General features: G+C 43.8%; 1 protein-coding gene across 17 annotated transcripts in view; it reads right to left on the bottom strand.

Annotated features, from left to right (window-relative positions):
- STXBP5 (syntaxin binding protein 5) overlaps window positions 1–23,209 on the bottom strand; it is a 1,512,194-nt gene that overhangs the window by 341,653 nt on the left and 1,147,332 nt on the right. For 9 of the 17 annotated variants that reach the window (XM_078649248.1, XM_078649249.1, XM_078649252.1 and 6 more), the window contains 2 exons: window positions 11,431–11,490; window positions 11,284–11,331 (listed from right to left, as the gene is read on the bottom strand). The exons of the other annotated variants lie outside the window; for them this stretch is intronic. In XM_078649248.1, coding sequence (XP_078505374.1) covers window positions 11,284–11,331; window positions 11,431–11,490 — 108 coding nt within the window. The remainder of the gene's footprint in view (window positions 1–11,283; window positions 11,332–11,430; window positions 11,491–23,209) is intronic. 17 annotated transcript variants of the gene reach the window in all.

Raw genomic sequence — 23,209 nt, 5'->3', positions numbered from 1 at the left:
CAGAAGTAGTGTACATCTAATAGCCCTGATGTCCTGTCCGGGGCAGGGTGGACCCGACGCAGAGACGCACAAGCCATCGGACAACGTGCGAGAAAGTTGCTACTAAAGTTCCGGATTCAGTCTGCCACCTGGGAAAATTCACAAGGTGAGGAATCTGCATTTCTCCATCAGAAATTGCACATTCCCTGCAATGGCGAACAGACTGAGCCAGGGTTTTCCCCACCGGTGGAAGACACGCTTTGCTACCTCTGGGTTTGCCTTCCACTTAGGATCCGCTAGGTGTCGTGGGCTGTTTGTCTACCTTGGCGTTTAAGATTCGGTCAGGTGGTGTACGTTCAGGAAAATGCTGTCATGATTCAGCCAGTTCCAGAGGCGCAGGGCCTCTCCGCACAGAGCCCAGGACTCTACCCCACCCTGTCTGTTGCAATACCATACAGTGGTGGTGTTGTCTGTGTGGATCTGACCCAGCCTCCCCTTAATGGACAACAGGAGGGCTTTCAATGCCAAACAAATGTACCGCAATTCCAAAAAGTCGATGTGGACTCTGGTATCCGCCGGAGACTAGAGACCTCTGGACTCCATCCCTCCAATATAATCTCTCCCACCAAGCAGGGATCTGTATATCCCCACAGTCAGCACGGGGGGGGGGTTGGGAGAGGGGTCTGCCGCTGCTCCAATAGTAGTTGCAAAGCCCCCACTGTAGATCTTTAGCAGTCTCTTCTTAAACCTGGATGAAATCTGACAGGGTCCCTTGATGCTGGGCGCACTGAGACTTCAGATCGAACTGCAGAACCTTCAAAAGCCACTAGCATGGTCAACAAGTAGAATCCCAATATACCAAATAGCCTCAGAGTCACCCTCACGGAATCCCAGGACGGATGCTAAAATATCAGGGTCATAGCCCTAATTTTTTGGACTCTCTGATCTGGAGGAGGCCCAGTAATGCATGGTATTTAGCATTGCTCCGATAGAATGGAGCTTAGGTGAAGGAGTAAAGTGTGATTTTGGTACTTTAAAAGTGAACCTCAATGATCTAAGGAAGTTTGCACTCGTCTATGTTGTGCCATAACTGACTGGCGAGTCCGCCTTCAACAGCCAGTCCCCAAGGTAGGAGAACACTGGTACACCCAAACTCAGAAGGTATGCTGCAACTATCGCCATCATCTTCAAGACTACCCATGTGACACTGGTGAGACCGAGAGGGAGCACAGTGAACTGAAAATGCTCACTGCCCACCTTGAACCATAAGTAGTGCCTTTGGGCCTGCAAGGCTGGAGCATGGAAATGGGCACCCTGCGTGTCCAGCACTACCATCTAGTCTGCTGGATCCAGGGCAGATAGAATCTGGGACATAGAGACAGAGAGCATCTTGTATTAGTTCTTCTGCAGGAAGAAATTGATAGGTTATATAAAAAAAATAGGACAACTGCCTTTGCCCTTTTTCCACACAAAGAAGTAACAGGAGTAACATCCAGGTTCGATCTCCAAGGTGGGGCAGTCTCTATGGTTTCTTTCACCAAAACAGCCTGAACTTCCGGCTGCAAAAAGGAGAAGTGGTCCTCTTAAAGCACGAGTCAAAATGGAATGGCAGCGCATAGCCCTGTTGGATTCTCTGCAGGACCCACCTGTCAGATGTCATGGTTTGCCACCTATGGATACAATCCACCTATGGCAAGCCCGTCTGCGCCCGTCCACGCACCGGCAGCGCACAGCGCCAGAAATGCTGCCAGTTCATACAAAATGGTGATGGATAACACTAGCCGCAGCTACTTTAGGAAACAACTATGTGAGATAGGCAAACGAGTAAGCATGCTTTGTAAACCGCCACTAGAAAATGCAACAGGAATTGAGCTTGGCATAGTGAAGAATGACAGACTAAACTGTGGTCTGCTTAATGTAAGATCGCTGCCTAAGTATTCCACAGAGATCCAGCTATGCTAGAGACACATGAGCTTGATGCTCTGTTCATGACAGAGACATGGACAACGGCAGGACTGGGGTTAGAGCTGGGACTGGATGGTCCAGCGGAATATAAGGCCTTCCATAAATCGAGATCCAAGGGTCGTGGTGGAGGATTCGGAACTATCTTTAAAGAGGCCTGGAATATTACTCTGCTGGAAATAGATGAGATCACCTGCGTGGAAATATTGGGCTTCCCCGTTAAGGATCAGACGGGACACTCATTCACGGGCATGGTCTGTTATAGGCCGCCGGGGGAAGCTAATGCACAAAAACATCAGGATCTGATTGATGAAATTAATAAGATGGCCCTTACCCATACTAGGTTATTGGTCTTGGGAGATTTTAATTTGTGGGCAACTGGAAGAATGGACACAGCATACAACAATCTCATTCAGTCTTGTGCTAACCTGAACCTGATACAATGGGTGTCAGAATCAACGCACATAGAAGGCCACATTTTAGACATGATATTTGCCGAGGAAGGCCTTATTACTACGGGGAAAATTCTGCCGGTGGGGTGGTCGGACCATCATTTGGCCTGCTTCAGCGTGGCAAGATGAGGCCATTAACCTGGGAAGAAATGGCCTATCAGGGCAGGGACTGAAAAGGACTGCTAAGGAAGGCAAAAATGGGCCCTCTACGTCAGGCAGAGACTTTGTTTAACCCTGAGAAACAGGTAACAGAGAAGTATACAGCTCTCTGTGAGCACTTAACTAGGAGAATGGACCAGATTGCCCCTCTAAAGGATATCAGGAAAAGAGATAGGCCCTCAGCTCCATCGTATAAGGAGGCATTAAGGAACTATAAGCTAGACTGCAAGATGGTAGAAAGACAGTGGAGAAAGGACTACATGGAAAATGACAAAGTCAGTTGGAGGCAAACCCTAATGAAGTATAAAAGAGAAATAGCAACTGCTAAAGCGGAATATTTTGCCGTCGCTATCCTCCAATCATCTAATAAATCTAAGGACATCTTTAGGATAGTAATAGAGATGACACACCCTGAATGTACAAACAGTAAAATCCCTCCTACTCAGGAGCTGTGTGATGGACTGGCAATTTTCTTTCAAGAGAAAATTAATAAGATCGTGGAAGGTTTGAAAGAGGTGACCCTATCCGGTTCTCGGGACCAGGAAAAGGGAAAAACATCTAAGAACAACCTCGACAGGGAGGACAATTTTAACTCACTTACTCCCGAGTTCACTATGGATGAATTTAAGATGCCCTCGGAAGAAGAGTTCGCCAGAGTGGCTCTAGGAATCTCTTCACGGTCACCCCTGGATGCTATCCCCCACAAGATATTGAAAGAACTAGGATCAGAGATTTTTCCTATCCTACGCCAGCTGTGTGGCCAGTCCCTCAGGAGTGGAGTGGTGCCACCCAGCTGGAAGCAGGCAATTATAACACCACTCCTGAAAAAATCCACACTGAATCCAGGTTGCCATAAGAACTATAGGCCAATCTTCCTATTACCATACCCAGTTAAGATCATGGAATGACTGGTACGCAGGGCACTGTCCCTTTTCTTGGAGACAAACAATAAATTGGAAGATGAGCAATTTGGGTTCAGACCTGTTCACGGAACAGAGACAGCCTTGGTGACCGTTTTGGATAACCTTCGAATGCGGGCGAACAGGGGACAATCAGCAACCCTATTATTGCTAGACCTGTCCGCCGCTTTAGATACGGTCAACCACGCCATTCTTCTAACAAGGCTTGAAACCCTGGTAGTGACAGGAGTGGCACATAGTTGGATGCGCTCCTATCTATCTGATAGATGGCAAGCAGTAGCGCTTCCCCCATATCAATCGAATTTTGTAAAAATGAACACAGGGTACCTCAGGGGTCCTCAATCAGCCCCATCCTGTTTAACGCATACATGCGACCACTGCTGGATATCGTAAAAATGCATAATATCAGCGTGGTCAACTACACCGATGACACCCAGTTTATGGTGTCCCTAGACGAGGACCATGCGGACTCTCAGGATAGTTTTCAGGCATGTATGCTAGAAATGGTGAAATGGCTAAGGGACAACTTGCTTCAATTTAACAGTGAGAAAACAGAGATTCTGCACAGTAAGGTGGGTGGAGTCCCTCGAGGACTACCGGCTGATTTCTGGCCCATACCCACAAACGCCCCTCTGGTACCAGTGAGCACAGTACGCAATCTGGGGTCAGTGTCAATGAAAAATTGAATTTGGAGTCCCATGTTAACAAATTGGTGTGAGGTTGCTATACTCTCATCCGGGGACTCCGGAAAGTGCTACTGTTACTGCCAGCTCAGGCAAGAATCACGGTAGTAAAGAGCATTATATTGAGTCGCCTGGATTTTTGTAATGCTTTGCTCTTGGAGTCTCCGGGATATCTGATCTCTAGACTCCAGAGTATCCAGGCGGCAGAGCAGTAAAGCTCGCTCTGATCCGGGCACGCCGCTCCTCGATGACACAAGCGCTGGCAGACTTGCATTGGCTTCCGGTGTCTCAAAGGATTCTGTTTACATCCTTATGTATAGTGTTCAAGGCACTTCATGGACAGGGGCCTAAACCGCTCCAAGACAGATTCAAATGGTACAAACCTGCACGCAATCTTCGCTCATCCTCTGCCTGTCTTATTAGGATTCCCAGGATAAAGAAAGCAACCATGGGGGGGAAGAGCGTTTGGCGTGGCTGCAGCCCGCCTCTGGATTCGTCTTCCTGTGGAAATTAGGAGAATACAGGACTTAATGATGTTCCGCAAAAAAGTCAAGACGTGGCTCTTCCCCAAAGTATGACCCTCTGACCCAGTTATGTGACCTTTCATATCAGTTTCTTCTCCCATTGTCTCCGCGCCAGGATACCCGTAGGGTTGTAGTGCGCTCTATAAATGTTAAAAATAAATAAATAAATTCTGCATCCCACAGGATGGTCGTGTACTGCCAAGGGCAAACTTAATAACCTTAGAGGTCTGCTGCCAGAAGGGTGGAGGACTGGGCAGTATGCTGCCCCTGCAGGCCCGAACCATGTCTGCTAGATCCCCTATCCCAGTCCCGCAAGGAATGTTGTGCCTGTTGCTGGGACATTGGGCTATGGTGCAGCCTACAAGTGAAACCCAAGGTGATACCGTAAAACGGACAGAACTGTTGGGGCTACTAAGTTGCAAGCATGGAGACACTGAGGGAGTGCAATGTGCCTATATTTTCTTTAAAGCTCTCAACGTGAACTCAGCCTTCTTGCCAAATGGGCAGGACTGGTCAAAAGTTATATCCAGGAGAGACTCCTGGATGTCACTCAGGAAACCTGTGGATCTCATCCAGGTGTGGCGCTGAAGCACCTTGCTCGTCCCATCTGCTCGTCCTAAACAGTCAGTCGTGTCCAGACCTGACCGTGTGACATATTTGCTTGCATACAGGCCATCCTGAATGGTCTGCACCAATCGGCATGAAATCCATTCAGCCCTACTGGCAAAATCTCTGCAACTGTGTTGATTAATGCGTAGGAGTCCCAACCCTGTAAACAGCTGGCGCTGACTGACAGAAGACTGATGCTAACTGAAAAAAACACTCCAAATGCACCAAGTCTCTTCAACTTCCATCTAGAGGAGTCATAGGACTAGAGTTTGTGGATTGATCCTGATAGTGGAAGCCTGAACCACCAGGCTCTAGTAGGGTGATGCGTCAAAAAGCAGGGTCACCCGGAGCAGGTCTGCGGCGTCATGCTAGCTGTTTATTTACTGGTGAGAATGAACAAGGTTTAGCCCAGGTGCCTATGAGGGTGTAAGTTAAGATTTTGTTAAATGGCCGCAAGGGCTCAACCGAGGTTTGTCCAGGATGCAGAACGTCAGTGAGTACACTGGCTTTTACTTCAACAGATGAAATTTGTAATTCCAGGATTTCATCAGCCTATCTAATGACCACAGCAATTTAGACTGTCTCTTCTGTTGAGTTACCAGAGGGAGAGCCCAGCCCCGGACCATGGGAGGTGTCTAGACTGGCCTTTTGTAGGTCCAAATAGAAATTCTTGTCATCATACTGTGGAGAAAATTGATCTCCATCAACTATCATTGCCAAAGGCTGGTTGGAATACAATCTGAAAAGTTGTTGGAGCTCAAGAGGGTGGCTCCTAAACAAAGGTGCTGTTTTGTCTGAGTCAAAGTGAACAAACAGTGCATCAGGACTGTTCCAAGATGTGATCTTGTTCGAGACGGGTTTGGATCTGAGTCGACAGGACAATAGGATTGACATCCTCCTCCTGCATCAGTGCCAGCATAGATGATGCAGGAACCAGCGTGGATTGTGGTGAGGGAGGCGGAGTTAGCTCTGGAGTTGGAGCTGAACCCAAAGTCAGTTAATGAGACAGACAGCACCAATGGCTGACCTGCCAGGAGTAACCACACGAGAGGCCTCTGTAGATCTGTTGGGACCGAAGGCGTGCCAAAGGCAGCTGGCAGAGCACCAAAGATTCACAACATGGCTTCTATAAAAGCCTCAATCTGTTGTTGCGTCGCGGAGGCCCCGGATATTCGGGCTGCATTGGAATCAGCTGTGGAACTAACCCAAAAACCAGAGACATACTTTGAGCCATCAGCTAGCGACCGGCTCTACAAGGCTTAACAAGTAGTTTTACGAGGTGACACGTTCCCATACACACTGTAAAGCAATTTTGCCAGACTGTCAAGAAAAAAATAGAAGCTAGTTCTGAATCTACTTACGAAGGTGCGAAAAGAAATAAACTGATGTAAGTGTGCTTGAGTGATGTCTACGTGAAACTGCACGACAGTACCAACCCGAGCTATGATGAAATTTTTTCCAGATACAGTCTAGGTCCTGGGTATAGTCAAAAGGTAGAGAATCTGACGTTAAAAGTATCCATCAGGCCATGCGGGCTTATTGGGTGAGGGACCACCAATATAGTGATGGAATATATTGGCGATGTAGCGGCGAACAAGACGCTGTAGTGGAATAGTGCAACGGGGGGTTTATTACATTCATGGTGTCTTGTTTTACATAACTATAATTATGATAATGTATAAACTAAATGTCAATGACAATGCTCTGCAATGTATAATATGGCAGATGTTTCCTGTGTTAAGGAGTTCTGCATTGTGCTTGACCTTTGACACAAATAAATTGGTTTATAAAAAAAAAAGTATCCATCAGAACAAATAATAGCAAAGAGTCCTTTTGAAAATTTATTTAGCTCCCAATTATCAAAATGAGGAAATATCTAAGTTAGAAAATGACTTCTGATAATCTTAGGACCACAGCTAAGGGAATATAAAAAGCCAGCGGGCTTGAACAACGAAGTTCCGCATGCACCCCACCCCACAGTCAACCTATTCTCTTCTTCTAAATGTTTTTCCCATTTTATTAACTTTTCATCCCCTAAACAGCCATTAAGGTCTTGGGAAAAGCAAAGGGAATATGACAAGAGGCTACTGTTACTATCTTGTGAAATCGGCACTCACCGTCACCTCTATTACTGATTTTCAGTCATCTTTTGTGAAGATCAAGGATTGGGAGGAGGAGAATGCTAAGGTGGAGTTAAGAATTTTACATTAAGAAGCTACATTTAATAATCAACAGGCACAATTCAATTCCAAGAATCCACCAGATCCCACTTAAAAACTAAGAACATTGTGTCAACACTATCATAGATACGAAAATCATCAGGGATGATTTGTTGCCTTAGAATATTCTAAGGTACGTGGCCACGTTTTAACAGGTACATTTCTTTACAGCAGCAGTGAAGATGGCTTTGGAGACTACAAGTCTCAGTAAGTTTGGGTGCCATCCCATTCAAATTTATTAACATCACCCAGAGATCTATTGTGCAGTTCCTAGTATATCTGAGGTGCTTGGGTTATGACTGAGAAACCGAAGAATTAAGAGAAACCAGGATGGCTTTAGTTTGCCATTATTTTAGTTGAGCGTGCATCAATAGTGCGTTCCTATGCCCTGCAAATTAGTGTCTTGCAATGTCAGTTGAGAGTAGGTAGATGTTTGGACTATCTTTTATATTTTTATCCTTGTTTTAATGGTTTAATTAATGTAATAATTGTATTGTGGCTTAGTGCTTATTCTTTGTGTGTGTGTGTTACATATTATTTTAACATTGCATGATGTATAATGTTAAGGCATGAGAACAATACAATACATTTGATTTGATAGCATTATTTCAAGCTTAAAGATAAAGATGTCACAGTCAAAGTCACTTAAGTAAAAACACTGAGCATAGAAGCAATGTCAGAGGAGACGGGGCATCACATGAATGTATTTTAATTCAATTGTATAATTGTTAGGAGGGTGGGAAAGAGTTTTTTGATGCATTAGTGGTAAAAACATAAACGGGAATAATACTAGCATTGATGGTTTAACTCCTTGAATTGAAAGTAGATGAAGTGGACATAGAAGGGACTGAGAACAGGCAAAGAAGTTGATGTTTAAGAAGCCCTACAGGAATGATGTCCAGAGAGGGAAAAGACTAACCCAATTTTGAGGAGCCAGTAGAGGCACGGCAATGACATTTTCCTCCATGCACTGCTCGATACTTTTTACGAAACGGAAGAGCCGTTTTATCTTATCAAATAGGAAATATGAATGCAACTTCCCCTTTCTGCCATATTCTTAAAGATATTCTTGGAGGGATACAAAATTATTATACAGGCCAGGGACGTGGAAATAGGCTGAAAATAAATAAAAGCAGAAAACTGTAGTCCTTGCAGGGGTAATTCTGCCCTTTTCTCTCGTCCTAATGATCAGAAAGTCTAAATTGGTGACACCCTAACCCCATTGGCGACCCCAATTAGTTTCCAGGGTCACAATTGACCCAGGCGTCAAATGAAGTTGGTATTAATGCCTGTAAACAAAATGCCTTTGTTGCAGGTCCTGTAATATTGATCCAGATCTCATAGGAAAGAATACGAGGTTACAAATTTCCCCCCAAAAAAATTAGTAAGACAATATATGTAAAATACAACATGAAGAGTCTGGACGTATACGACATAGAAAGAACGAAATATGAAAAGACAGTGGGTCAGATGAACTATTATTTGGTAAAAAAAAAGGTTGCAATTTGAAACCAGTGTTTTTGCGATCAGTGATAGGTCGATTTGTAAATTTCAGAATCTGAGTGGGCCATAATCCTACCTGCCTCATGGATATTAATGAGGTAGTTTGCAAACTGCAACTCACTCACATTGGAGACCATCAAAGGGACGATGGCCTGCTAGGGCAGGAGACCACGATGTCTGTGATCACTTTTCAATAAAATAAACTTGGAGGGGTGTTTGCTGCCTGCTTTCCATAAAGGAAACAGGGCTATGTTTACTTTTTAACAATTTTATTTTAAAAAGTAGAGTTGGCAGTGTTCTGCCAGACCACTTCCTACTCCACAACAAACTTTTTAATTTTTTTTATTTTAACATTCACGAAGCGGAATGTTTACTTATAAGTTGCCACTGCTAGTTGTCTGTTACTTTTAAATGTTTTGCAACTAGACTTCAGTTACAAAACATTGAAACTTAGCAGTTTTTAGAAGGGACAACCAAAATATATATTCTTAGGGATTCGGAAAACGTTTTACGGATAGCTTTATTTGCTTACTACTTAAGACTAATGCTTTTAGCATTCACAAACCCTCCGTATTACTGTTTCTGAGGGTCAACAAACACTAACACCCTCTGTATATCTGACTGAGTGTCGGTTGAACTGCTGGTGACAGCAGAGATTTTTGTCAACTGTATAATGTTGCCATAGGCCATTTCTAGAATGTAGGTGGCATGTTTGAAACCCCTTAAAACGTCACATAAGGAATTTGCTAGTATAAATATTTGTTCACTGAATATGACTCTTTTACTATGTGTGCAAATTTAGAGGTCACCCAATAACATAGCTCATATTCACCCAATGTCAGTCATTGAATAGGAATCCTCACTAACCATCTAACTGACATAACCTTTATCCACTTCTAACCTAATTAATGAGATTTGATAATTTCTATATTGAAATACAACTCACTCTCTCGCACATCACCATGGGGATTCCCTTTCAAACATTAATCTTCATAGTGTCTATCGTTGAAGTGCTCATTTGCTCTCCCATGAGTCTGACTCTTGCCTCTCTGTTTCTAAACAGGTCAAAGTGCCCTTCAAAATATAAGACAATTTCAATACTGCACATTGGCATAACTAATGAAAATATATATACATATTTCTCTTATTCTTTTGTCTACTTTTTGACTGGTAGCATTGACAAAACAATTAGTGTATTGACATTAACATTCTTTAAATTCTATGAGAATGAAGGAATTGCACAATTACCCCATGTGCTAAAACATACAAACAGATCAATTCATCATTTGAAATATATCAATACATTTTAAATTTTTACTCATATACTGGTGATATTTTGCAATTAACAACTGAAACAGCACACCTCAGAGGCAACAAGAATAACCAATGAGAGCAACAGACAAGTGCAAATAAGAGCTATTAAGAAATTGAATGTATATTACTTATTTACTGGCATGGTCCACAATACATTTAACAGTAGTTTTATCATATATTTAGCCTACGGTAGGCACCTCTTAATAGTTATCTCATAAGTAGACTTTTTAAAAAACACAAATGTAGAATACTAGCATGACCCAAAAACACATTTCTCCAAAAAAGCACAGTTAATGCAAGCTTAATGTTTGAACAGTGGTACGTTTTCATAACATTTTATAGAGAAATACACATGTTTCAACAAAACAAATTAGCTATCCCCAAGAGGAAAGTTGACAAACCACTCCAGAACACACCACATGCCCCTAGCAGACCATGTATCTATGCCCATTCACCACATTTTCTAATGGTCTGTAACAAGGTTCAATCCACAGCCATCACACATGTATGATGTGTGAAAACTTTGTATTAATAATAAATAGGGTTTGCGTTCAAATTTAGTATCCTGGTATTTTTAAATTGGAACCAGAAGGTTTTGCATCTTAACAATTCCACCAAAAAGCAGAACAAAAATCTTGCAGAAAGGCCTTTAAAGCTACTGTAGGGCCCATCGTTGATTTGAAATGTATAGATTGAACCATGCAGTCTTTAGGTATGAACCCAAACAAGATAAATGTACATTATACGAATCAAAGAAATAATTAATACACCAGTATGCTTGATTTTTGTTAATTAGTATGTACAATACCCCATAGCACAATCAGCCACTGTAATTACCACGTAGCACTAAGAACGATCAATTGATAAGTAGGTAATGTAATTTCATGATTCTTAATCTTTAGGGTTAGTGTTGTTTAGAGCACCAGATTAGGAGAAAAATATAGTTTTTACTTCCATACCTATGTCAGTGACTACTGTCTTGGAAATCTTTCTGCTTCTGAATTTCACTGAAAATGACATTTTAATGTAAATCGTCAAAATCTAACAAAGAAATTAAAGGGGCTCAAAGAACAAAAAATAGTACTATTAAAACCAAAATACTGTACCCTTATCTATAAATCTATTCATTTTTTGTTCCTCATCTGAAGTGCTGGGCGAACCAAAACCTACACAAGTGAAGACAGAATGAAATGAGCATTCACAATTGGCAGAGACAAAACAACCAAGATTGGCTGAGCAAATCAGACTATGGATTTGTGTGTCATGGGTAACTCCAAGTGATACCAAAAAAATGTTCGAAAAAGAATTTGTACATTGAAAATCTACATACTATGGATTTCTTTTTGATGTGCGTTCAACTACACAAGTGAACTTAGCACACAGAAAATCATATGCTTAAAAGCAACAAAGAAATTGCCTTAACTACCTCCATCTTTTATCCAGGTGGAACACAGTGTACCACAATATATAGAACAAAAGATCATTTTTTCTTAAAAAGCATAAAACAGGTGGTTGTGCATTGATAGTAACTTTATTGGATTAGCACACATTCTAGATTGCTTGGGTTGAGGATCACCATTGAAGTCACTTTAAAAAGTGAGTCAATGTGGCCCTGAAGACTGGAAATCAAAAATGTGAGTAATATACAAAGGCCATCTGTGACTCTAACCTAACCGCATTTCCAACTGCCACTTAATTTGTAACATCTTGGATTTCCTTCTTCTTTTGTAGTTCTTTCTTTCTATTGTTATTATAATTGTTATTATCATTTATACTCCCACTTGTAACTGTACTTCAACTCATGCCAATTTGTGATTTTCTTTATTTTTTCATCTATGTTCTTGTTTTTTCTTTCCTTGAAAACCCAATAAAATGATTTGAAAATAAAATAAAAATATGAGTTAGCCATTTTTTTCGTAGTATCATCATGATTGAAACTTAAATACTGATTTTTTAATTGTCATATCTAGTGAATTTTCAAATTGAATTGCAGATTGACAATATTTTAAATTTAAATCTCAGCTAAAAAGCATTAATGGAAATATTTTTCTATTTTATCAGGTTAAAGTGAAAAATAAAACTATCTTGAATACATGCTAAAGTTACTGTTAGAGCTGCAAGAAGTATAGCAAACAAGGTGCATGTGAAGTCATGTCTATCGACCGAATATTCCTTCAATAAGATGAGGAATACTCAGTAGGGAAAGAACATGGGCAGTTACACCAGAACTTAAAAAGAAGCTGTGGCTAGAGGAAAATGATTGATCACAAAAACAAAGGCACTGGGTTTTAAACATAGTATACTTCCACTCATCAGTACTCTACATATGCATACACAAAGCATTTATTGTGGCAAGAAAACCTTGTTACTAGCTTTGGTACTGAAGATGGTGGGGAGAATATTCAAAATAAGTATCACAGCCAAAACAAGGGGTGTAATACAATCTTTCAAAGTCCAATCATAGGCCAACCTGATGATGTACAATGACCACCCAAAAAAATCACAATTGTAAATGGCATACACCTATTCATTGTTCAACCATACATATATAAAGCAACACAATAACAAAAGCTTAACCTACTCCAATCTGGACTCGAATCATGTGTACATAGAGCTCACTGTATTGTTTAAAGTGTGAGAATAATCGAAATCTATTTACAATAAAAAAAAATGAATTTTAGTACAGGCTCTGCCCATAGAAGTTCATTTTAATTTCTATGATGAGCGGAGTCCGAACATATTTCAACATGAGCCGAACCAGTGTCACTTGAGCCAAACTAGAGCAGACACATTTTGTGCTGTACCCTACCGCTTCTTCAGGACTTCTGCAGATACATTCATCTAATATTTTTAGACATTTCGATGTGTTACTGATCTGTAGGTCAGGAGGGTTACTGATCTCCAAGGGTAAGAGCAGGGCAACGCGATCTCACTGAAATAACCACTGTTTGTGGTAATTCCAAACGAGTATGTTTTAAAAAAAAACTAACATTTTTATTGAGCTGAGAAAGCTACTTCTTAACCCCTTCCATGCTCATGACGAGCTCAGCTCGTCATGCAGTACACTGCTTGTGTGCTCATGACGAGCTGAGCTCGTCATAAACAATGGAAATAATGGATCTGCAGCACAGAGGATGAATTGCTGTAGCATCCATAGTATTAATCTACAAGTCATTACCTCAAATACATTTTGCCTGATATCCCATGCTCATTTTAAATATAACTTTCACCTTTTAGATTCCTTCCCCCAACACACACGTGAGATCAACAGTGCTATCAATAGTTGTATGTAAAGGCACCCCATCCACCTAATCCGACTGCACATATTCATGCTGTCAGTACATCTGCACCGAGTCATTATAGATAAATCAAATCAAGAGCTCGCAGACTGTCTGATGAAGCAGATTTCAATGCCAAGCAAATTGCCTATCAAAGGTTGCCAAATCTGTTTAAAGTGTTTATGCTGGTCACTAAAGTCATACATCATTTTTCTCATAGCAATCATGTTCCGTAGCGTACCATCTATTTAGCATTGAAGGACCCACCTTCTTCCAGCCTGCAGTAATTAGCTGCTTTTCAGCTGTTATTAAATGTTTAATCAAGACTCTTGTACTTTTTGTTCATGCCTTTCACCCTTGTTTGTCTGAGGTCCAGTAAGATTACATCCAGAGTGGCTTGTACAGGGTACCTAATAATTTGATTACGTTTACTGAGAATCTCCTTCCAGACGTGTCTCAGTTTGATGCATGACCACAAAATATGTAGACTGGATAAATCTGCATCTCCACATCCTCAACATATTCCTCTCATGTTTAAACATATTTCTTTTAAAAGCGGTGGGGTGATATACCAATTGCCCATTAAACTGTGTGCTTGTTCCCTATGCATTACTTTTTTGTAACTAACCCGGATCTCTTCCCATAATTTGTCCTTTTCGTCCGTCTGTAATTTCCCTTTCAAGTGTTCTGTCCCATGCCTTTCGGAATCCCCATCTTGCTTTTTCTTCACCTATCTTCAGGAGTTTATATATGTTTGAGATTACTCTCTTGGATTCTGGGTTCTTGATTATACATTTTTCCAAAGCTGTGAGGTCACTTAATGCTCCCGCTTTTACAGACGGATGGAGGGCCCAATGATGCAAGTGTGCCTAAGTTAATCGGTCGTCTTTTGCAATCTCAAATTTAGTCTAATATTGGCAATGACTTATTGTTATAATCTCCCAATATTAGGCAATCTACATCCCTCCACCTCCGGAATGTCTGCACCATGATTGCCGGTGCGAAATCTGGATTCTGTTCAATACTTTCCACAGCATCTCAGGTTTAATGATCATACTGTATGTCACTAGCATGTGCATTTCTGGACCTAGAGTGTATAGGGAGCCTTAGAGTGTTCCAAAAGGGCCTCTTCATAACAGATCGGTCCACAAACAACCATTCGAACTGTTTTCAATACAGCACAGGCCTGACTGTACTGTACCAAGGCCCCTCTTTTTCTAGGTGCCATTAGTATATTTCTGGAGAAACTACCCTTTTACCTTTCCACGAAAAAGCCTCTATATTTTTCTGAAGAAAAACGATCTTCTCCTTTGAGACAGTGTAAGGCATAGGTTGACATAACTAGAGGAGCCATGGCAGTATATTCATTTTAGCTGTGGCTATCCTTTCCAGCTTTACAAGTAGGACAGTCTTCAATCTGTCCGAGTCCTGCGTTATATTGCTCCTCAGCCTCAGCCCATTAGCCTGTACTTTCTTTGGTAGCTAGGCGTAATGTTTATTCCTAAATACCGTATACAAATACCATACATAATGGGTTGCCCACTTAAAGGGAAAGTCACTTTGTAGCTTGATGGCTTCTTCCTGCGGCAGGGTCAAATTCAATATTTTAGATTTTTGAATCCTGCAACCCATTTAACATTGTTTAGGTGACTGTTAATGACAGCTAAGGATATATTCGGTTTAGTCAGGCTCAAGAGTATGTAATCTGCAAACAGGTAGAGCTTGTGAAGCTCAACTCCGAAATCGATTCCACAGAACTTTTGCCAAATAGCAATGAAAACTGTGGTCACCCCTGCCTAGTTTGCCTCTGCAGTTGCATGGCACTAGATTTGTCATCATTAACTATATTCTTGGCATTGGTTCCTTATTGTTCATAAATACCCAAATACCCAGCTCCTCAGCCTCTTCCCAATCCGCATTTTATGCAGTTTTCCTTAAAAAATACTCCAACTGACACAGTCAAACACCTTTTTGGCATTTAAAGTGACCAATATTGCCGCAATCATTTTCCTAGTAACTTCTGCTGCTTGATTGAGCAACCCTCCTAATACTGTTGTGCAGATGCCTGCACCTGACAAACCCTGATTGATCTGTCTCAATATGGCCTGGAAGATATTTGCCTAATCTATTCGCAAGGAGTATGGTAAAGATCTTTAAATCCAGATTTAGAAGAGCAACTGGTCTGTATGACTTACAATCTCAAATGTCGTTAGCCAGCAGGGAGGCCAGTGTAATATCAGCTTCTCTTATAGCCAGACCAACTCAAATACTCGGACCCAAAGAAGTCGAGAGCCGCATTCTTTTTGGGGCAACCATTCCTCCCAGGGCTCTAGAAACCACACTTGTACACCCATCCAGTTGATTTGTCTGTCTTCAATGACGTTATAGCTGCTATCACATTCTCATTCTCAATGGTCCTGACTAAATAGTCTCTTCTTTACAGTGTCAATCTGAGGAGTCTGCACTTTTGTGAATAGTTATCCCATGACACCTCGTCCTCCCTGAGTATGTAGCTGTAGAACTGCCAAACTGCCTCTGTTGTCCCCAATGCGTGTTTTAATAGTGAGCCCAGGGAATTAAACATTTCTGCAATGTATGCCTTACCGATTTTGTCCTTTAGCTGTACGACCAAAACCTACCTTTTTTATTGCTTGTAGAGTAAAATCTCTATTGGGTCCTCAGCAAATGATTTTCCGACATATTGGTGGCAAAAACAGTTAAATATCCCCTCAGTCTGTTAATCTTTCTCATTCTACCTGCCACAGGCTGCATTGTGTTAAGTTGATCAACCCAGTTGTCTTACAGTTTTCTCTGTTTTCTAAATTCCCTTCCCATATACTGCATGCATCTAATGCTATCAATGGGGCCTTGAGGAATGCTTTCATTGCATCCTATTTTATCAACACTGAAGTACTGGAAATCATGTAATTTAGAGAATATTTATTGTAGGATAGCAGTATTTCTCATCTCTCAAAGTCCTTAAGTTGCCATTTCCCACAATTCCTACCCACGTTTCCCACTTCCCATTCTAATAAAAGATTGGTCCCAGATGTCCAAAAAGGGAACACTCACACCCATTAAGACAAGATGCATGAATTTGGTGAAGAACGGAGCTGGCTAACTTAATCATCTTGTTTGTTATATTTCCAAAATGGATAAGTAGGTCCACAGTAACCATAAAGATGTTTTATTTATTGTTGTTATTTTTCTGATAGTCCTTAGAAATTCCTCGAGAGCAAAAACAAAGAAAAACAGCCAACATGTGTTTTGCCCCTTCCCGGCGTGCAGGCCCGGGGCTTTCTCAAGGCTTATCATGTAAAGCGCATTCATGAGATTGGACAGGAAATAAGAATCTATTAGTAATCGTGTCATTGGCAAAAAGCAAGAAATAAGGAAAAGCAAGGGGAAAAAAAATAATACGATAGCAAAATAGAATCATGGGACCCCAAACAAAATAGAACATAGTTGCAGTTCAGCAAATTTTCACTAGCCATGCATTAATCAATCGGCATTTCATATAAAGTCCCAATTCCATTAGTCAGACGCACAATGAGTCGCCAATTCATATCAATAGAGCACCCATTAGCTTTGGTAAGCAAACATTAAGATTTCGTACCGTTACAGAAAGAGCATGTGCAGACATTATTGAATATGGAAAAAAATTGTATCGCAAGTTCATGTCCAGAGAAGCACAAGTTACTTACCTTCGGGAACAATATATCTGTAAGAAACATTAATTAGTTAGATTCCTTACATTACGTCAGACTGGATCCGGAAAGTTTTTGTCAGCAGTACCCCTGCGCGTCGGTAGGCGTTGTCTGTGGCTCCGCATCCGTTGTCGGCGTTGTGATTGCCAGGATGACGTTGTCAGGTACTTAGACGCCGCCCTCGTGCGCTGACGTCAGTTCTGTACATAGCTTCCCACGCTAGGAACGCAGAGCCATGCAAGAAACCGACACTGGTGGCATGAAAGTAGGGCCCTGAAAGGATGACCTTAACCCTAGATATCGGTTCGCAGAATGGGCAGGATGGGTGGGGCGGTAATGAATCTAACTAACTAATGTTTCTTACAGATATATCGTTACCGAAGGTAAGTAACTTGTGCATCTGAAAGAAACACCTTAGTTAGATTCCCTACCTTAGAATAGATACCCCAGCAATACCAGCCCCGGTGGTGGGTCTGCGAACCAAGATGACACCAGGAAGTCTTGGAGAACCAAACGGCCAAAGAAGTCATCCTCCGGACTTCGCCGTCGAGGCAGTAGTGCTTGGCAAACGTGTGCAGCGAGGCCCACGTAGCTGCCTGACAAATGACTGCAAAGGGACTCCCCGTCCCAGGGCGGTAGTAGCCGCCGTGGCCCGAGTGGAATGGGCGCGCATCCCCTCAGGAGGATCCTTTTTAGCCAAGGAATAACAGACCTTGATGCACAATATGACCCACGAGAGATGGTCCATTTGTGCACCGCCCGTCTCTTCTTAGCGCCCACGTAGCCAACAAAAAGTTGGTCGTCCACCCAGAACGGTTGTGTGCAGTTTAGGTAAAAGGAAAGCACACGTTTTGGGTCCAGACGGTGGAGCCTCTCTTCCTCTTTCGAAGGATGCGGAGGCAGAAAGAAGGTGGGCAAGGTAATGGTCAGGCCGATGTGAAAGGCAGTAACCACCTTGGGTAGAAAAGAAGGACGAGTCCTCAGAACACCTTTGTCCAGATAGACAGAGAAGAAAGGAGGCTTAGAGGAAAGAGCCTGGAGCTCACTCACTCTTCTGGCAGAGGTGATGGCAACCAGGAAAGCAGTTTTGAGAGTCAGAAGATGAAGAGGACAGTTGTGGAGTGGCTAAAATGGAGCACACATCAGATAGGTTAATTCCAGCTTCCAGTACCACTGAGGTATTACGAAAGGAACAGGAGGAAACATGTGAGTAATGCCTTTCAAGAACCTATTTACAACAGGGGACTTAAAGAGAGAAGGTTGATCAGGAAACCTCAAGAAGGCCGAAACAGCTGAAAGATATCCCTTGATTGTGCCCAGAGCAGAGCCCTGCTGGGCCAGGGAAAGAAGAAAGAGGAGAAACTCAGAAAGAGGGGCGGAAAGGGGATCCACAGCCTTTGCTGTGCACCATGCCATAAATTTGTTCCACCTGCAGGCGTATACCGTTTTTGTGCAGGGACGCCTAGCTGACAGAATGACATCACAGACTTCAGGAGGCAAGTCAAATGGCATCAACTGCCGCCGCTCAATCTCCACGCAGTGAGGTGGAAGCTGGACAGGTTCGGGTGGAGGACCGTCCCCTGCTGCTGTGACATATGTTCCTCCAGAAGAGGCAGTCGAATCCGGGGATCGATTGACAGAGTGAGTAGCTTGGGATACCAGTATCTTCGTGCCCAATCCAGAGCCACATGGATGACTTGGTCCCGGTGGCGCCTGATCTTCTTCAGCACTCTGGGCAGAAGTGGTATAGGCGGAAAGGCGTATAACAGACCACAACTCCACTTGCGACAAAAAGCGTCTCCGAGTGAATGCCACCTTGGAAACAACAACGCGCAGAACTGATGACATTGCGCATTCTCTTCGGTGGCGAATAGATCTAACCAAGGCTCTCCCCAGTGCTGAAAGAGACCATGCGCCACGTCTGAGTTCAGACGCCACTCGTGATCCATCATGCACCGACGGCTGAGTTTGTCCGCCCTGGCGTTCAGAGAACCTGCCAGGTGTTGAACCACCAGGGTGATGCCCTGATGTTCCAGCCATGTCCAGAGGCACAGAGCCTCCCGACAAAGGGTCCACGACTCCACCCCGCCTTGTTTGTTGCAGTACCACATGGCGGTGGTGTTGTCTGTGAACACCTGCACTACACTTCCCCGGACACAGGGAAGGAATGCCTTCAGTGCAAGTCGGATCACCCGCAGCTCCAGTGTTAAAATCTGGATTGTGGCGTAAACATTATCGGCGCCATCTTGTCCTTTTCAGATCCATACGTGCGCGTAAGCAGCAGCCATTTTGATTGCCATGGCCTCTCTGCCCACTCCCGATAGCCAGCGTGTCTCTCCCCCCTCACTTCCTTGTTTCCCCAAGCATCCCCCCCCGCGCTCCGGCAACCCCCGATCTCTACGAACCATAAGCGCGATCCTGCCTCAGCGCAATATCCTGAGCCGAAACCATATAACCCTTTCATCCCTTCACAGGAACAAGCCTTTGATATCCTCTTCCTCCCTGCCCGATTGTCCAAGCTGTTCCCAGGCCACGGCCGTGAGCCGCAGATGTAGTTTATTGCCCCCTACAGTAGGAACTCACCCCATCAAAGGAGCGGGGATTAATCAACGCCTTCGCACCCCGAAGATCCGACTGATCACACGCATCCCTGTTCCCAGCGGAATGTCCAGCTGCGCGATAACCACCACATGCTGAGATCGGGGTGGGAACTCTACTGTAGATGTGTGTGGGATCGGGCCTGGACCGGGGATTCCGAGGATGTCTTTTCTGTCCTTCAAAGAAACATTACGGATGCAGTGTATGTAATAAAGCCATAAACCTGTGTATAAGAGGCCAGGCCTCAGAGATGCGGTTAGAGCACCTCGAGAAGATACCCTGTTGTCTGATTTGACGTGTTCTGCTCCGTCGGAATAAACTCCTGTTTCCTGCCTTCCTGTCTCCAGCGCCTGCCTCTTTGTTTGGTAATATCGGATGGTATGAGAGGCGGCTAACGCCGGGCAAACACTGAAGGTTCTTGGTCGACATCGGCTCTACCTTTTCACAATTGGCGTCCCAAACGTGGGGCCCATCAGCGACACGTGGATCCAGTGGGAGAGGTCCCGACGACAGTGTGAACAACTGCAACGATCGGGAAGAGCTCCTGCCCGATAGACCCTCGTCTGGCAGCCGATCATCCGAACTTCACCGGTTCTGAGCAGACCTCTCTCGAGTGATCTACGGTCCTGACTGGGAACCATCAGGAGTGCCACAGCAATTACGGAGAATAGAGGACGATCGGGCGCTGGAAGCGGAAGACGAGAAACCGTCCATGCGGTCCGGGTAAGGTCGTGTAACACGACGAATTGCGAATTGATTGTTTGATTGTTTGAAAATACTAGTATTACTCATTTGATTGTTTCTGAGAGATTCTCTATTTGCAAACAAGCACAGAGTCGCAATACTCTGTTTAGTCTTTGCAGATAGTGAAGGGTAGGTAACGCAGGCCTTTGCCCCCGTTGTAATCCGTCGTGCCTGCTTCCCTCTCCATTTGATTGATTGTTATCCAAGCATTTACTGTTTTGGAATTGGTTCTCTTTGGATCATTCTCTATTTGCAAACAAGCACAGAGTCGCAATACTCTGTTCAGTCTTTGCAGATAGTGAAGGATAGGTAACGCAGGCTTTTGCCCCCGTTGTAATCCGTCGTGCCTATTTTTATCCCTCATTTGATTGATTGTTTATCCGAACATTGATTGTTCGGAATTGGTTCTCTTTGGGTTATTCTCTATTCACAAATAAGCACAGAGTCGCAATACTCTGTTTAGTCTTTGCGGATAGTGAAGGATAGGTAGTGCAGACTTTTGTCCCCTTTGTAACCCGTCATGCCTATCTTCGCCCCGTTTATTGGTAGTTGGTTCAGCCCGGACCGCTTATTAGAGGTGAACCACCCGGCTCCACTGGAGGGCACCCCTAATAAGGACATGTTTACTAAATATGGACTAGTCACCGTGGCTTATAGTAAGCTGTGGCATAAATACACGAGAAAGGATCGGGAAAATCAGTGGCCACTGATAGGATCCTTTGATAACGATAAAATAAACGCACTGGGAACAGCCCTTTATAACAATAAGACAACACCCACTATGCTCGATAGCTTCGGCATGTGGCGCAAAGAAACAGAACAACGGAAAAAGAGAAATGAGGTCAGGTTAGAAAAGGAATTACGCAAAGCAGCTCACCTAGCCGCTAACAAATTGAAGGAAGAAATAAAAGAAAGAGAGGAAACCAAGCTAAAACAAGATTCCGAATCATCGGGCCAGTGTCCCGTCAGGACACCCTCTCCACTTTACCCCGAGCTACCTTCGAAACAGCGAACGAACGATTATTTACTACTAGGTCCCCCGATCATCTACATGCCCCGTCCATATGCCCCTTCCCAACCCTTAGCGCAGCACCCGCAACCCCCAACGACAGGCGAGAGTAGTGCCGGAGCCTCGGTCCTCATGGCCTCTGCGCCGACCGAACCCCTCGCACTCAGCGCAGCACGAGCAGCGACTTCAGATGATTCCGAAGCGGGGGGGAAAGACCCTGCGAGATCGAATAGATTAAGTAAGGATGAACGAGCTGGGATCGATAAGATTGTAAAGACACTGGTGGTGCGAAAGGAAAGTGAGGATTATGTAACGGATATGTACAATACATATGCCAATAGCCACAGACGACACTTTGTCGTACGCCTTTGTTACCACACCCTTAATGCCTACGAGGACCGATACCAAGGAAAAGGCCCTGAAAACCTAACGACTCTGTATAGGAAAATTGATGTCGGGGATGGGGGCGAGTGTGATGTGACGAACCTCTTCACGCGTACGCTTGAAGTTTTCCGCCACCTCACGGAACTGAAACCAGAGACTAACACCACGACTCCTGCAGCGACTGAAGCCAGAGTAGAAAAAATGGACACTATGATGCCCATAAAGGAGGCCGCTCCCTATTGGGTCCCCCCACGAGGACAGGGAACACACAACGATATTAACCACCAAGATGCGAGAGGGAGGGCAGTTTACAACTGGGTTTACCAACCATGGGATCGGCAAGACATCCTGACTTTCCGAAAGTCCTTGCCTGATCTGCGAAAGAACCCCACAGCCTTCTATACAGAATTAGCCACCGCTTTGGGTTCGATGATTATGACCCTAGCGGATATCGATTTGTTTTTCGGGTTATGTCTGCCAGCTGATGTGTGGAAGCAAATCCGGAAAGTCGACCACCTTGAGCTGTTCGGACATACCTGGATACAACTCGGTGATGTAGACAAACAGCGAGAGCCGGGACAGAAACCTCTGAAAGCTATTCTAGACCTACCAGATAAGATCGTGCAGAAATTAAAAACCCTAGTCCCAGAAAGGAAGGTGGACTGGTCGATAGTAACAGCCTGTCGCCAGAAACCCCAGGAAGACGTATCGGAATACTTCTCCCGGTTTGAAACGGTGTTCTCCGATTACAGCGGCCAGGACATGACCACTGCAACCGGACATCACTTGTTTGTCCAGAACTATGTGAAAGGCCTGACACCAGAAGTCTCGCAGAAACTACAGACTAGCGAGAGTAGTTGGGCGGCCTCCAAGCCCGCAGCTATCCTTCAGATGGCTCAATACTATGAGCGACAAAAGAACGAGAACGATCGAGCGACTGAGAAAAAGAAAAAGGACTTGAAAGAGAGGGTGATGATTGCTCAGTTGCAAGGGGTGACTATAGGAAGGGAACAGTATAGAGGGAACCATCAGTCGAATGCTCCTAGAAATCCACCCCCTAGAGACCGCACACCCGCACCCGGCGCTCCACGAATAGACCTCGATGAGAACCAGTGTGCGTTTTGCAAAGGATTTGGCCATTGGAAGTCTCAATGTCCAGTTCTGC

This window comes from Lissotriton helveticus, chromosome 6 (assembly GCF_964261635.1).
Source record: "Lissotriton helveticus chromosome 6, aLisHel1.1, whole genome shotgun sequence".
NCBI lineage: Eukaryota > Metazoa > Chordata > Amphibia > Caudata > Salamandridae > Lissotriton > Lissotriton helveticus.
The sequence above is the reverse complement of the archived record's forward strand: the minus strand, read 5'-3'. Positions and strand labels throughout refer to the sequence as shown.